Source organism: Pristiophorus japonicus, chromosome 1, assembly GCF_044704955.1.
Source record: "Pristiophorus japonicus isolate sPriJap1 chromosome 1, sPriJap1.hap1, whole genome shotgun sequence".
NCBI lineage: Eukaryota > Metazoa > Chordata > Chondrichthyes > Pristiophoridae > Pristiophorus > Pristiophorus japonicus.
Window position 1 is genome coordinate 306,157,198 of NC_091977.1, and position 15,399 is coordinate 306,172,596.

Sequence of the window (15,399 nt, forward strand, 5' to 3'; positions counted from 1 at the left end):
AACACCATAACCACGCGCCCATCCACACATCACAGCTATTCGTGCCTCACATTCATCTGCTCAATCTTTGAAAACTTTGCAACCGCTCCACTAATAGCATGCAGCACTAACTGGGCTGCATCAGCAGACATAACGCATGTATGAATTCTTGATAAGCTGTCATTTCCTGCCTATCACGATCAACAACAAACAGCATGGTCTGATACAGACTATTGGAAGAGTGCGATACAATAATTCAGGTGAAAGAAAGAATAGAACATGTGTGTTGTCTGTAATCAAACACAAAGGAAAATAAAATAGCTGAAATGTTGAAGGGCATGATTTTACTGTCATGCTCTTGCTGCACTTACATTAACATGGCACACAGAAGAAACTTATTTGTTCAGGTATTTTTGCCTTTATTGCTGTAAGTTCATCTACAGCTGTACATATTGACATATTTACATTTCTAAAATAGTGTTTCATATTCTTCAGCAGGACATTGCTGCCAGTATATTTTTGCATTTACCAGTAGTCTTATTTTTTAAATTTGTATCACAGATACTATAAGCTCAACAACCACGAGAATATCAGTGCAACAGAAATATTTCACTGTCCTTTAAACCTCAAACCTCATGATTTTCATCTGACTAGTATTGCTTGTAATAATTCACATTTATACTGATCTTTTACATGACACCAGCACGATATTTTCTGACAATATACAACGGGAATGACAAGACATACATGTACACTGTACATGAGGTATAAACAAAACACACAGCAGTTAATGAAAAATGCAACGTCTAACTCAAGCGTGATCTTCCTGCTGTTACCTTTGGTTTCGCCCCTACAGTTGATGACCCAAGAGCTGCACAACTAATTAATAAGCTCTTTAACGGATGCATGTTTTTTTTTTAAATCTTCCATCATAATTACTCCACGAACACAATAAAGTAGACATAGCAACAAAAAATGGTCACCTTTCAACTGAGGATCAAGTGTGTGTGTGTGTGTAACATAGTTAAGTACAACTCAAGTATCTTTTGTGATGTTTCACGACAATAAAAAAATAACGTCAATATATGTTTACAGTTTGCCGAAGGTTTAGAGTGGTCATTGGGTAACAAGTGCATGGATAACATCAGTGCTTTTTAAATGTACATTTCTTAATATATGTGTTTTGTGATTGTATTGACATATGTGCCCTTCAGCACACTTGGTCTGCTTTCAAGTCCTGCAAGGAAAAATGGGAAGCTGCCAAAGTCAGGTGTTCATGGCATCTGCATCACATTTTGAAATGCTCAGCAACATAAAAGAGGGGCGATAGACAATGCAATATTTTGGCCGTTTTCACAAATATTAGCTTCATTTATATGAAGTTTGCACTTTTAGAATTAATTAAAATATATTTACTGTTAAATGAAAAAATATAGACCTGTTTCACTTGCACCTTTTTCTAAGACTGACTGTATCTCAGAGTGGCAGCACGGACCATAATATATCTCAAAGCCTGAAAGCAGGGTCTGACTTGTAGATCAGAAAAGGCTAGTAAAGTTCAGGGTTTTTTAAACCTGACTCTTGCAAACCTCCACATTCTGGTACAACCACACCTTCATACTGCAAATAACCGATGACTGGGAGTGTGTTACAGAGCTATGCCACACTTGTTCAAGAAGACCAAACCCTGAGAGTATATTACGCCCTTGAACACATCCCCTAAACAATTTTTACACTTTGTATATATACATAAGCTATCCTTTTTTTCATTGGTGGTATCACCACCTGAGGTTTACCAATTGCCAATTATTCCCAAATCATTGTTAGTTCTCTTGGGCAATAAGATTGTTTCTGTTAAGTGACGGGAAGGGGGTTACAAGATTATGATACTAGCTACAATAGTTTGTGCTGATAGGAGACTGCTCTACTGAAAAATAATGCACTCTTTTACTGGGCTATAATAGTCTTGTATACATTATGCAATAGTTTACCAAGACAGCTGCAGAATCAATGGAGCCAGACGACATCACAAAGCCAAAAAGCACATCTGATCCCTGGGTTTTTGTGTCGCTACCTTAAACTGACTCACTACCGTTTATTGAACTATGTTTACACAATATTGTAATGACTGCTGTATAGTGCATGGCCATAAAGCATTCTCCAGGTACAGGCTATCACTTCATCTTGCCAAGTTATATTATTCACGATGGTTGGGCAACGTGTTGTGGGTCATGTTACCAGATAACCATGGGCTTGAATGGCAAGGGCTGCTGTACATCACTTTGGTTCAGTGTTACACTTGCTAGCTGCTCCATCGGTTTCAGCACTGCCAGTGTGCAATTAGAGAGCTCCATCACTGGGAATGGGTGGCGTCTCACCCTGTTTACACAAATGACACAGCTTCTCTAAGGCTGTTCCAAGTTCACCTCAATAGCCAGACCACAACACAGGCAACTGCCTTGAAGGAATCTGACAACCTTCTCATGCAGAAGGCCCGTCTGTAATTTTTTTTAAATGACCAATTACATAGAAATTAACAAAATTCATAACGGTGTGCTGCAGTGTGTACCATCTACAAGATGCACTGCAGCAAATCGCCAAGGCTTCTTCAGCAGCACCTCCCAAACCTGCGACCTCTACCACCTAGAAGGACAAGGGCAGCCGACGCAGGAGAACACCATCACCTGCAAGTTCCCCTCCAAAATCACACACCATCCTGACTTGGAAATATATTGCCGTTCCTTCATTGTCACAAAATCCTGGAACTCCCTCCCTAACAGCACTGTGGGAGCATCTTCACCACACGGACTGCAGCGGTTCAAGAAGGCGGCTCACCACCACCTTCTTGAGGGCAATTAGGGATGGGTAATAAATGCTGGCCTTGCCAGTGACGCCCACATCCCGGAACAAATAGAAAAAATTCAATGTTACACAAATACAATAAGTTAAAGTGGCTGCACTGGTTTCCTTTTAAATAAATCTGCAAATGAATAAATAGGTTAGGGATTGTGGTGGGGATGATGTGGCAAACTTCAACATATAACTGCACCACAAACTGAGGATTCTAACTGCTTGATCTGAACTGGTCTTAAATTGGGGTCAAAGTGAATGATTCATGTTGTGGAAAATTCTACCATGTGGTCGCAACCTGAAGGAGTTAAATGCCCGTTTCAATCTGTGTAAGTTTACATGTGTAAGTGTGCACAAAAGATCCTTAATGGGAAAGGATTGGTAACTTCGCTTTCTCGCTTTCTTCCAGTAGCAAGTTTGTTTTTTAAAAAGTTTGTGAGTTCTTCTGGTTGTCAACAGAAGAAAGCGCTGCCTCCCTGCTGGTCGCCCTCTACCTCGGGGACTGTCTGGTCAGAGCTGTGGCTGTCTTGATCGGCGTGAAGCTGCTGAGAGGCGGCTCGGAACCAGGGGTGCAGCAGGATCTCGCCGGCTGTCAGTCGCTCGGAAGGCTCCCGCCTCAGCAGGCTGCGGATCAGGCACTTGGCTTTGGGTGAGACGCTGTCCGGGATGCAGAAGTGGCCGCGGCGGATTTTGCTGAACAGGGCGCTGGGGTCGGAGTCGTGGAAAGGGTAGCGTCCCACCAGCAGGGTGTATAGCATGACGCCCAGGCTCCACACGTCGGCTGCTTTCCCGGAATAGCTGCCGGCCGTGTTCAGTATCTCCGGGCTCACGTAAGCCGGACATCCATGCTTATCGGACAGGGAATCGTCCTTTCCTCTCAGGATACAAGCGTCTTCCAGGCTCTCGAGCCTCAGCCTCCTCCTGTGGGAATCGCAGAGAAACCATCAGTCGCTGGGTGTGAAAGAAACTCTGGAAAGCCCCAAGAGGGTGGAACACTGTTCCTTAGTGGAAACTCAAACCAAGCTGCCCCATTCCCTCACGTTGCCCGACACCCCCCCCCCCCCCCACTCCAAAAAAAAGGTGCTTGCTCAGCCGAACGACCAAAATCGTGAACAAAATCCCCCTTAAAATAGTAGTCATATCCTTGCATCTGACTCGGTGCACGCAGGGCACAGGTTCTCTTGTCAGCACTATTCTGACTTGCATTCAGTTATTTTTCGGTCGAAACTGAAATGCAGCTGAAACTATTTACAACACCTTTCAACGTTTGATCAATATTAATGCTGAACTGTATTTTAAGTGCTTTTAAAGGCAGCATTTTATAGACTGCAATGAAAGGAAGTCTATTTGTAATCAAGTGAATGGTTATTTTGGAGATTAAAAACCATATATATATAAAATAAAAAGCCCGATCAGTTTGATCCTATGTTTAGTATTTGGAGCTATTTATGTGCTGTACTTTGAAGAGGGCAAATCGATTGAATGATTGCGGGGACGTGTCCTATATCTGAACCCTTCAGCCATGTAAAGGGCAAAACCCTCAGCTCTTCTGTTTTGTAAATGGAAAACATGAGTCATGCAGCCTGCATTATGGTCCCTTACGACACTGAATCAATCAACACCTGCTTTGACACAGAGTACCTTAAATTGCAACACCGACCCTTATTGCCAAATCTGCAGCACATGAAGAAAATAAGTCTGTACAACGCCTGTTGCAAAGATTAACACAGGCCAGAACTTCAATTTCACTTCCAAATCACATCTTTCTAGTTAACGTGCTGTAGAAATAATAGGATTCCCATGCCTCCTGTTGCACAAATATCCTCATATATTTTGAATTAAGTACAGCACAGAAACAGATCATTCGGCCCATGCTGGTGTTGTGCTCCACACGAGCTTCCCACCTTCATCAACATATCCTTCTATTCCTTTCTCCCGCATGTCCTCAGCTAGCTTCCCCTTAAATGCACCTATGCTGGAGGTAGCGAGTTCCACATTCTCACCATGTCTGTGCAAGTATCACACTAAAATAATTACATTTTGGAAGTCACTTCTCCAGCTCACCTCGCACAATAATTACACCGCATGCCAATTCATTTTGTTAGTCTGACAAAGGGTCTTTTATACATTGGAAAACTGCAGTTAATATTGGGGTTAAACGAGGCCTTTTGTTTTGCAGTGAGGATATATTTCAGGTTGCATTTCTTATTCGAAAATGCTGCAGGGAGCAAGAAACTGTACTAAAGTGGGGACTAACAGTCAGAACTGTAATAACAGCGCAGTTGCTGAAAATGTAGAGAACGGTTTACTTAAAATGTCAGCTGCAATCCCGTGCTTAAACAGCCTCCAAAACTGCCCAGCACCGTTAAGCACAATTTTCAAAGTTTAATATTTCTATTAATAATTTACCCATTTAAAAAGTCTGTCGATAATGGTATTTCAGCAAACCTGTACTTGCCCAACTCTAACTAGTCTATAAATGTTTGATAACCTTGTGCAATAAGTTTTATTCATCTGTAATAAACACTAGTTTTAAAACATTTACAGGACCGGTTAATCCACTATCGGAGATTTTGTCTCTACATTTCTGTACCATGTACAGTATTATTTCCATTCTATAAAAAGTAACATCGTTTAATGAATAAATCATTGCAAGATGACAAGGTTCCGGAGTTAAGTGTCCGAGGACGGCGTGTGTATAAAATATATTCACTTACATATTTTGGATTTAATACTAAATGAAGTTGCACTATTTTGCAAGATTTAATATCACAAAAAAGGGGCGGCAACGCATTGTATAAATCGTTTGACAAATTCATTAATGCATTTGCAGTGTTAATTACCATTCCGGAATTGTAACTTTTTATTAAACAGATGGATCTATTTATAACAGTGTTTTCCTTGTGTTTATTAAATAATTCTCCTTTATAGTGCAGCTTTTTATAAAACTCCGAATCTTATTTGCGCTTGGGACATGTAACAAAAGCTCTTGTTAATCAAGTCTGGTATATTTACAAAGTGCGTAAATATGCCATTAAATTCTTTTAAATCGGAAACTAGACTAACCCGTCCCGTGTAACCATTCAGATTACATTACGGATATAGCATAGCCCATTAAAAGAAAATACATTCAGCTTTACTGAGGCATTCACAGCTAAGTGCAACCTTAGAATCAATTCATCTTTCTTTATTGGACATAAAAGATTATCCTCGTGAGGGATTGGCTATTTTGATCCATTTTAGATTGATTACTTCTTTAATGAAATCACAAGTTTTTTCCCCACAATTTGTTGAAATGGGAGGTTTTTTTAGTGGCCACTTGGACTTGGCGCACTGACCTTTCTATAAACCCACCTCTGCTCATCAGCGAAGACGAATTTCCTGAGTTTGAGGTCTCGGAGGACGATGCCCGAATCGTGGCAATGGGCCACGGCCGAGGCGATCTGTTGGAAGAGCCGCGCCGCCGCCTCCTCGCCCAGCCGCTTGCAGCTCCGCATGTACAAGTGCATGTCGCCATGGCCCTTCGCCAGGAACACATAACACCTCTGCTCCCCCAGGATTATCTCCTCAATCGCCGTGATATTCTCGTGGGCTGGGATTTGCAGATATGGTGCGATTTCATCTCGGTAACGCTTGATGTCAAAAACCTGGGGGGGATACATACACAAAAAAAGTCAAACCTCTGTTGCTCCCGACTGTTCCATCAGCACCCAACAAGTTGTTTTTAATGGAAACTCCGAATCTAAAGCAGTTTCGTTCAGAACTAAAACCAACAAAAAATGCAAAAGAGCAACGTTTGCAAAGGGAGCCGGTTAGTCAAACTCAACAGCGGGCATAGTGCAAAAACAATCTAATATAAAGCATCACTATTTTAGGAAATCTCCCAGTTGATGTTGAAAAGTGTGCTGCAGTTTCCTGGCCGTGGACTGCGAGCACTAGATGGCAGCACCGGACTGACTGACTGCCCACAACATGCTCAATCTGACGGCTGCGGTAAACTGAAGTGCATCTGGAGAGAAATCAAAACCCCACAAGTTGCACACAAACCCTTTTAACACAGTCCCCGGGGTCACATACAAACAAAGCCATCGCACGGCTCGCGTCACTGTGGAAAATGTCTTTAACGTGTAAAAAAATATATATTAATAGAGTGCCTTGAAAATGCACCCACCCTCCTTGAAATATAATGCACACTATGCAAGAACACTTTCTTGTTTGGCGGGGAAAGAGGGTAAATTTTCCATACCTTGCACACGAATTCCTCCCCCGTCTGGCTGCCGATGGCCCTGTAGACGCTGTCCCTCTGCGGGGTTTGCAGGAGGATGTAGTTTCCGAGCCGAGCCGCCGCCTGCGAGCTGCACGGGCTGCTGTCGCTGGGGCTGGGCGATCCCGGAGAGGGAAGGTAAGTGCTGTCCGAGGGAGAGTCACTCAGCCGCGGGCACTTGGTCGCCGGCTCGTCGGCCTCCACCCGCTTCTGTCTCCATCGGCCGCCTCGGAGGATTGGGATGGGGCTCGCTCGCTGCACGTTTAAACTCATTAAAAGCGGCTCGGCCTGAGGAATCAGAAAGCAGCTTCACGGGGGCGCTCAACAGATGCTGGGGGGAAATGGGGAGTACAAAAAAATCCCCCCCTGGGGCTCGAGTCAAGCTTGCAAAGGCACTTTGAGATGTCCAGGGCGTTAGGTCCTTCTTGTAGAAATGCTCCTTTCATTCCTCGGTGGATCACAGCGACGGGCTCCTCTTCCCCCGAGCGGGTGTTGTAACAAAGAGCGATTTCAAGGGGAACAGCAATCCGAAAGTGGCTGATCCACGAATCAGCTTGCACAACTCGTGCACATCCGCCCCTACACCACTGCACGAAAGCCCCGCTGTCCTTTCGGGAGATGGGTACCGGCTGCGGGATGCAATGTGTGTGGTTTTTTTTAAACAGAAGTAAGGTCGCGGCTCCTGCAAAAGATCCCAACTTGTGTGCAGGTGTTCACGGGCGCGCTGTTGTGAAAGAACCGATCCAGGCGAAGGACCGCATTGCAAACTTTAGGGCTTGCAATCGGCTCTAGATGCAGCTTGAGTGGCGAGTTGCTCTGTTCAGAGGGGGAAAAGTTGCAGTAACTGCGAAAGTGTGTGCGTGTGTCTCTCTCTCTGTGGAATGCAGACTGGGTCACAGTGTGTCTGAATATAACAATCTGAGAGATTGCAACATCACCCACTGAATGAGAGTCATCCCTTTACAAGAGAGCGGCATGAACACAATGCCTTTATTGCACCGAGAGCTCGCCTGCCAATTTACGCAATCTGGCACCGCCTGCACCAGATTGCTTGTGAAAGCAGATTGTCGAACCTACGTTATCGATCGTTTATTCTCTTTGCCCCTCGAATATAAAAAAACAGAACAAATTTCAAAATAAAACGGCGAGTCTATTTTAAGAAATTCACAACTCAACCAAAAATGGATCAATTTAGTACCGAGTTGATGAGTAATAACGTATCAAAACAGTGATGATTAAGGGAAGCATATTAAGGTCATACGTGTTAAGGCGATACTAAACATATCTAAGTAATTTGTAAGTATGCATTTAATCAGATTTTTTGTTCGCTTCGCAGAGGCACAGTTAACCTTACATATATTACGGTAAATGAATTGGATCCTTTCTAAACACAATTCATGACCATCACATGGCCTGTCTGGAATGACGCAAGGTTCCAGTCAAGGCAACTCTCTTGACGTAGGGCCACGTTAAATGTCACTCAATCAGCACCTCCACCAGGTCACTTCAGCGGGCAAATCCCTCAGATGTGAATCGCGGTTGAGCGGCAACATTTCTAAATCAGCAAAATCGGTTTTACCCGGGAGAAAGCAAAACAGACTTAATGTATAATCTGATGTATGAATTTACATTTGAAGTAATTTAAACCCTTTGATTATTGTGGGGCTATTTTAATCAACTTGCATTTCTTAACCAGCCACATAAGAAGATATTAGGACAGGTGATCAAAAGCTTGGTCAATGAGGATCTTAAAGGAGGAGAGGCCGGGAGGGTTAGAGAGTGAATGCCAGGACTTAGGGCCTATGTAGCTGAATGTGATGTTAAACACTTAAAACAACAAAGCGCATTTATATAGTGTCTTTAATATACTAAAACATCCCAAGGCGCTTCGCAGGAACGTAGACAAAAATTGAAAATAGGATTCCAAATGCATTTTATACACTGGCATTTAAAAAAAAAAATTAGAAATTGTCATTAAAGAAATGTAAAGACACGATAAACAATTTGTAAAGTAAGTAGTGTACCTGAGTAATATAAAATAACCCCATAGACCTATCACATAAATTGCATCATTAACCAATATGGTCATATATGTTTGAATATCTGAAGACCTTCCTCCATATACAGACAAGCTCTTAAAAATGACTTGAGTGAAATACCTGAGGGCTAGAACTCCAGCAAGAAGTCAGACCTTGCCAGAGAGGATGGGTGAAAATTTTGAGTGAAAATGGTCTACATTCTAATTATTACAATATTTGAATGGATGCAGGATCTACCTACAGTTCTCTTCCTGCCAGTTGATTGTATGATTTTACCATATTTTATATCTCACCACTTATCTCAGCACAGGTCATTTCTGTCCCTGTAAAACAGACGGCTTGATATAATCACATTCTTTCTTCTGTCAAGCAGTACAAAATTCTACACCCACTGATCCTATGTTTCATTTTGGCTTGAGAAAGGCAGTAAATAACAGGACGACGTGTATCTGTGCTAAGTGGAACTCAGCAAGTACCTTTGGTAAGAATGTAGATTATGGCATAAACATTTGTGATAGTCTAATGATAGCCATACCTACTGATTAGAGCTGGCTGGGTCATCTAGACAGAGTTTAAGTCAGAAACTTCAAGTCCCTTTGTTTAAGAAGGGAGAAAGGGACAGACTGAGTAATTACAGGCCAGTCAGCCTAACCTTGGTGGTGGGACAATTATTGGAAAAAATTCTGAAGGACAGGATAAATCTTCATTTAGAGAGACACGGATTAATCAAGGACAGTCAGCATGGATTTGTTAAGGGAAGGTCATGTCTGACTAACTTGATTGCATTTTTTGCAGAGGTAACAAGGAGGGTCGATGAGGGTAGTGCATTTGATGTAGTGTATATGGATTTTAGCAAGGTTTTTGATAAGGTCTCGCATGGCAGACTGGTCACGAAAGTAAAAGCTCATGAGATCCAGGGCAAAGTGGCAAGTTGAATCCAAAATTGGCTCAAAGGCAGGAAGCAAAGGGTAATGGTTGACGGGTGTTTTTGTGATTGGAAGGCTGTTTCCAGTGGGGTTCCGCAGGGCTCAGTACTAGGTCCCTTGCTTTTTGTGGTATATCTAGACTTGAATATAGGGGATACGATTAAGAAGTTTGCAGACGATCCTAAAATCGGCTGTGTGGTTGATAATGAAGAAGAAAGCTGTAGACTGCAGGAAGATATCAATGAACTGGTCAGGTGGGCAGAACAGTGGCAAACGGAATTCAATCTGGAGAAGTGTGAGGTAATGCATTTGGAGAGGGCTAACAAGGAAAGGGAATACACATTAAATAGTAGGACACTGAGAAGTGTAGAGGAACAAAGGGACCTTGAAGTGTATGTCCACAGATCTCTGAAGTTAACAGGACAGGTAGATAAGGTGGTTAAGAAGGCATACAGAACGCTTGCCCTTATTCATCATCATCATCATAGGCGGTCCCTCGTATCGAGGATGACTTGCTTCCATGCCAAAAAAGGATGAGTACACAGGTGTTTAAATGAAGGACCTAATATTCCAGGTCCTGAACTACATATTGAAGGGTGGAAGATACCTGTGCGTGGATTTTTTTAACGTGTGGTGGCCATTGCACACAAGCCACCACATGGGCTTGACAGAGCTAGGTCTTGGTCCAGTGGTCAGGATTAACCAAGACGACTGGAGACCAGTTCTGCTGCACGGACCTAGTGCGCACACATATTGCAGTGCGAGCTGGCCCGTGCTGCCCCTGGGCCCGCGCCTCTTCTGGGCCAAAACTCACACCTCTCCTGGGTCCCGATCACATCGCTCTGCAGTCTCTCGCCACTCCTGCACCCCGACCTCGCCGCTCCTGCTGTCCGGCCAAGCTCCAATGTCGAGGCATAGAATACAAGAGCAAGGGATTTATGCTTGAACCGTATAAAACACTAGTTAGGCCACAACTAGAGTACTGCAATGCAGTTCTGGTCACCACATTACATCATCATCATCATAGGCAGTCCCTTGAAATCGAGGAAGACTTGCTTCCACTCTAAAAGTAAGTTCTTAGGTGACTGAACAATCCAATATGGGAATTACAGTCTCTGTCACAGGTGGGACAGACAGTCGTAGAAGGAAAGGATGGGTTTGCCGCACGCTCCTTCCGCTGCCTGCGCTTGTTTTCTGTATGCTCTCAGCGCCCTCCCAGATGCACTTCCTCCACTTAGGGCGGTCTTTGGCCAGGAACTCCCAGGTGTTGGTGGGGATGTTGCATTTTATCAAGGAGGCTTTGAGGGTGTCCTTGACATGTTTCCTCTGCCCACCTTGGGCTCGCTTACCGTGTAGGAGTTCCGAGTAGAGCACTTGCTTTGGGAATCTTGTGTCAGGCATGCGAATAATGTGGCCCGCCCAATGGAGTTAGTCGAGTGTGGTCAGTGCTTCGATGCTGAGGATGTTGGCCTGATCGAGGACGCTAACATTGGTGCATCTGTCCTCCCAGGGGATTTGCATGATCTTGCAGAGACATCATTGGTGGTATTTCTCCAGTGATTTGAGGTGTCTATTGTATATGGTCCACGTCTCTGAGCCATACAGGAGGGCGGATATCACGACAGCCCTGTAGACCATGAGCTTGGTGGCAGATTACAGGAAGGATATGATTGCACTGGAGAGGGTACAGAGGAGATTGACGAGGATGTTGCCGGGAGTGGAGAATCTTAGCTGTGAGGACAGATTGGATAGGCTGGGTTTGTTTTCCTTGGAGCAGGAGGCTGAGGGGAGACCTCATTGAGGTGTATAAAATTAAGAGGGGCCAGATATAATGGATAGTAAGGGCCTATTTCCCTTAGCAGAGGGGTCAACAACCAGGGGGCATAAATTCAAAGTAATTGGTAGAAGGTTTAGGGATCTGAGGGGAAATTTCTTCACCAGAGGGTTGTAGGGGTCTGGAACTCACTGCCTGAGAGTGGTAGTGCAGAAACCCTCACCACATTTTAAAAGTACTTGAATGTACACTTGAAGTGCTGTAACCTGCAGAGCTAGAAAGTGGGATTAGGCTGCATAGCCTCTTGTTGGCCAGCACGGACACGATGGGCCGAAATGGCCTCCTTCCATGCTGTAAATTTCTATGATTATATGAAACAATTGCATAGAATTTTCATGGAGGGTGGGGTTCTCCAATGGGTGATCAGTGGAACCCCTGGAGAAAAGGCATAAATAACTAAAAATGTCATTGCTCTTGCTTGTTTCCACTCCTCCCTGTCCTAACATAGCCAGGATATGTTGTGCCATGCTTCTCCCTCCCTCCCACACAAGGTCACCTTAGGAGTACTATAAAGTTCTATCTTTGGCTCCCTCTATCCTATATGTTGCCCCTCAGTGACTTTATCCATAGGCATCTGGTCAGCTGCTTCGTGTATGCTGGTAATTCCCAGCTTTACCCCTCCATCACCGCCTTTGACCCCCATAGCCACCACTGTGTTGTTTGACTGTTCGTCAAGTCATGGATGAGCCAACATTTTCTCTATCCTAACACTAACATGACCATAGCCATAATTTTAGGGTCCTGCCAACTTCGCACCTTTGCCTTTGATTCCACCCCTCTCCCTCAGCTGCTAGCTCAGGCTGAACACAATGCTACACAAGCTTAGTGGCTAGTTTGATCCTGATCTAAACATTAAACCTCACATCCTATCCATCACCAGACCACCTAGTTCCATCTCTGCCTTTACTTCACCTTCACTGTTGCTGAAATCCTCATGCACATATTTGTTATTCACATTCAACTTCTCCATCGTTCTCCTCACCATCTTCTGAGCAATACCCTACAGAAATTCCAACTTGTCCAAAATTCCACCATCCAAAAGCTGTCCTGCATTAAGTTCCATGTAGCCAGCTAAAGAACACAGAGAGGCAGAAAACCTGAAAAAGATACAAAGAACATTAAAAACAGAGAAAGGGACAAACAACTAAAAAGGTAGAGAAGCAGGAGAAATAGAGAAAGACGTCAAGAGAGAGAGAGAAGCTTCCAGACAGAGAGGGGTCAAAGGCAGACCATATCCTCTGACTTATAATGAGCTATATGATGGGAGACCTATGATTTGTAGATAGTAATTTATCTGAAAAGCACAGAGATGAACCAAATTGTGTATCAATGCAATGGAATTTAAATAGTCAGTGACTTACATTTTAACTTCCCCTGTAAACTGTGTAAACTTCTGCTGCATAAAAAGAATCGTTTTCCATATGACTGGAGTAACCTTTTAATCACTATATTTTGGTGTTTTGTGGGTAGCCTGGCAGGGTCAGAATTTTGCCATCATTTTCATGTTGTATTTTACAGGGGAATAAAACAGGAAGCAAAATAAAATCGAAACAGTCAATATATAATAGTGCCTTTCATTTCAAATAAATATAAGTTGTTCATAGAAAACTGTAATTTCTCTGGTTCGCTGTTCTCCCAGAGAAACATGATTGACATTAAATGCAGAACATTCTGATGATAATATGTTTGAACAACAGAAAATAACCTGGTGAATATCATGGGTCAATTTTTTTAACTACAACATAGACACAGTTGCAAAATCTAATGATCAAATGAAGGGTGCAATGGTTTTACATTTCATCTTTGCATTATTTACTTTGACACCAAAGTACTTAAAGTATCAAAGGTCTCAAAGTAAATAATGCAAAGATGGTTTACGCACTTTGGTATGTCTTATTATATTAAAAACACTAAAAATGCAAGTGCCACACAGCATTGCCCCCAGTCATCCAAATCCACAGCGCAGCCTTGGACAACGTGGACCATTTTTCATACCTCGGGAGCCTACTATCAGCAAGGGCAGACATCGACAACGAGATCCAACACCGCCTCCAGTGCACCAGCGCAGCCTTCGGTCGCCTGAGGAAGAGAGTGTTTGAAGACTAGGACTAAAATCTGGCACCAAGCTTATGGTCTACAGGGCAGTAGTGATACCCGCCCTTCTATATGGTTCAGCGACGTGGACCATATACAGCAGACATCTCAAAGCGCTGGAGAAGTACCACCAACGCTGTCTCCGCAAGATCCTGCAAATCCACAGGGAGGATAGACGCACCTACATCAGTGTTCTCGCGCAGGCCAACATCCCCAGCATCGAAGCACTGACCACGCTTGACCAGCTCCGTTGGGCAGGCCACATCGTCCCTAAGCAAGCACTCTACTCGGAACTCTTACAAGGCAAGCGAGCCCCAGCTGGACAGAGGAAATGCTTCAAGGACACCCTCAAAGCCTCCTTGATAAAGTGCAACATCCCCACCGGCACCTGGGAATCCCTGGCCCAAAACCGCCCAAAATGGAGGAAGAGCATCCGGGAGGGTGCTGAGCACCTCGAGTCCCGTCACCGAGAGCATGCAGAAATCAAATGCAGACAGCGGAAGGAGCGTGCGGCAAACCAGGCTCCCCACCCATCCTTTTCTTCAACCACTGTCTGTCCCACCTGTGACAGAGACTGTAATTCCCGCATTGGACTGTACAGCCACCTGAGAACTCAGTTTTAGAGTGGAAGCAAGTCTTCCTCGATTTCGAGGCACTGCCTGTGATGATAATGATGATGATGATGCTGTTTCTTGAATTACTGTCCAAAATGAAAAGTTATTTAAAACAAATAAGCAGTTGGGGAATCCGTGTTCCTAGGCTAATGATGGTGAAAATATTATAATCCGATGAAACATTGCTCAAACTTACATATGCATGGTTGTTGAGTGAGGTTGGCACTTACCTTGACTACGATATCCTTTATGATGAAATAGCTCACTGGCACTCACACACATGTAGAATAGGTACTTGGATGAGGTATCTGTATGAATCAGTAAGAGAAGGGTTAAGGACGTGGGAACAGGGGAAGGAAAGAGAAAATGATGAAGTGGAATACAGATGTGCAACACTCAGCACTAACATGAAAGTCAGAACGCTGTTGAATATCTTTAATTCTCGCTATCTTTATTCTTGCAATGAAGAAAAAGACATCTAAAATTAAGGATTTGAATCTGGGCAATCTTTAAGTTTGGAGCAAATCAGTCCAGATTCCTTCGATATCTGTTTCTGAAGAATCACTGTTAAATATTTATTCTAATGGCATTTGGTTTAACGGATGAGTTGCTCAGCCAGACACTGTCGACTCCATGTCTTTCTGACGATCATGCTTTTTGGCAGAGCTTCCTCCTAGTTTGACATGTTACACATACAGGTTAGATCTGGTTATGTCACTGATGCAACTGTGTCAATTTTGTTATTTTTGGATGGCTGGAAATCAAGGTTTGAATATCAGTTTTCAGCCAATTATACCAA

The 15,399-nt window shown here is 43.5% G+C and overlaps 1 protein-coding gene across 1 annotated transcript; it reads right to left on the reverse strand.

Moving 5' to 3' along the window:
* Positions 1 to 374: 374 nt before the first annotated feature.
* On the reverse strand, positions 375 to 8,054 carry LOC139271679 (tribbles homolog 1-like). The gene is made up of 3 exons (XM_070888530.1): positions 7,076 to 8,054; positions 6,184 to 6,476; positions 375 to 3,750 (listed from the first exon to the last, which is right to left on the reverse strand). The coding sequence occupies exons 1-3, from the start codon at positions 7,364 to 7,366 to the stop codon at positions 3,282 to 3,284; spliced, it is 1,053 nt and encodes a 350-aa protein (XP_070744631.1). The 5' UTR covers positions 7,367 to 8,054; the 3' UTR covers positions 375 to 3,281.
* Positions 8,055 to 15,399: the final 7,345 nt, after the last annotated feature.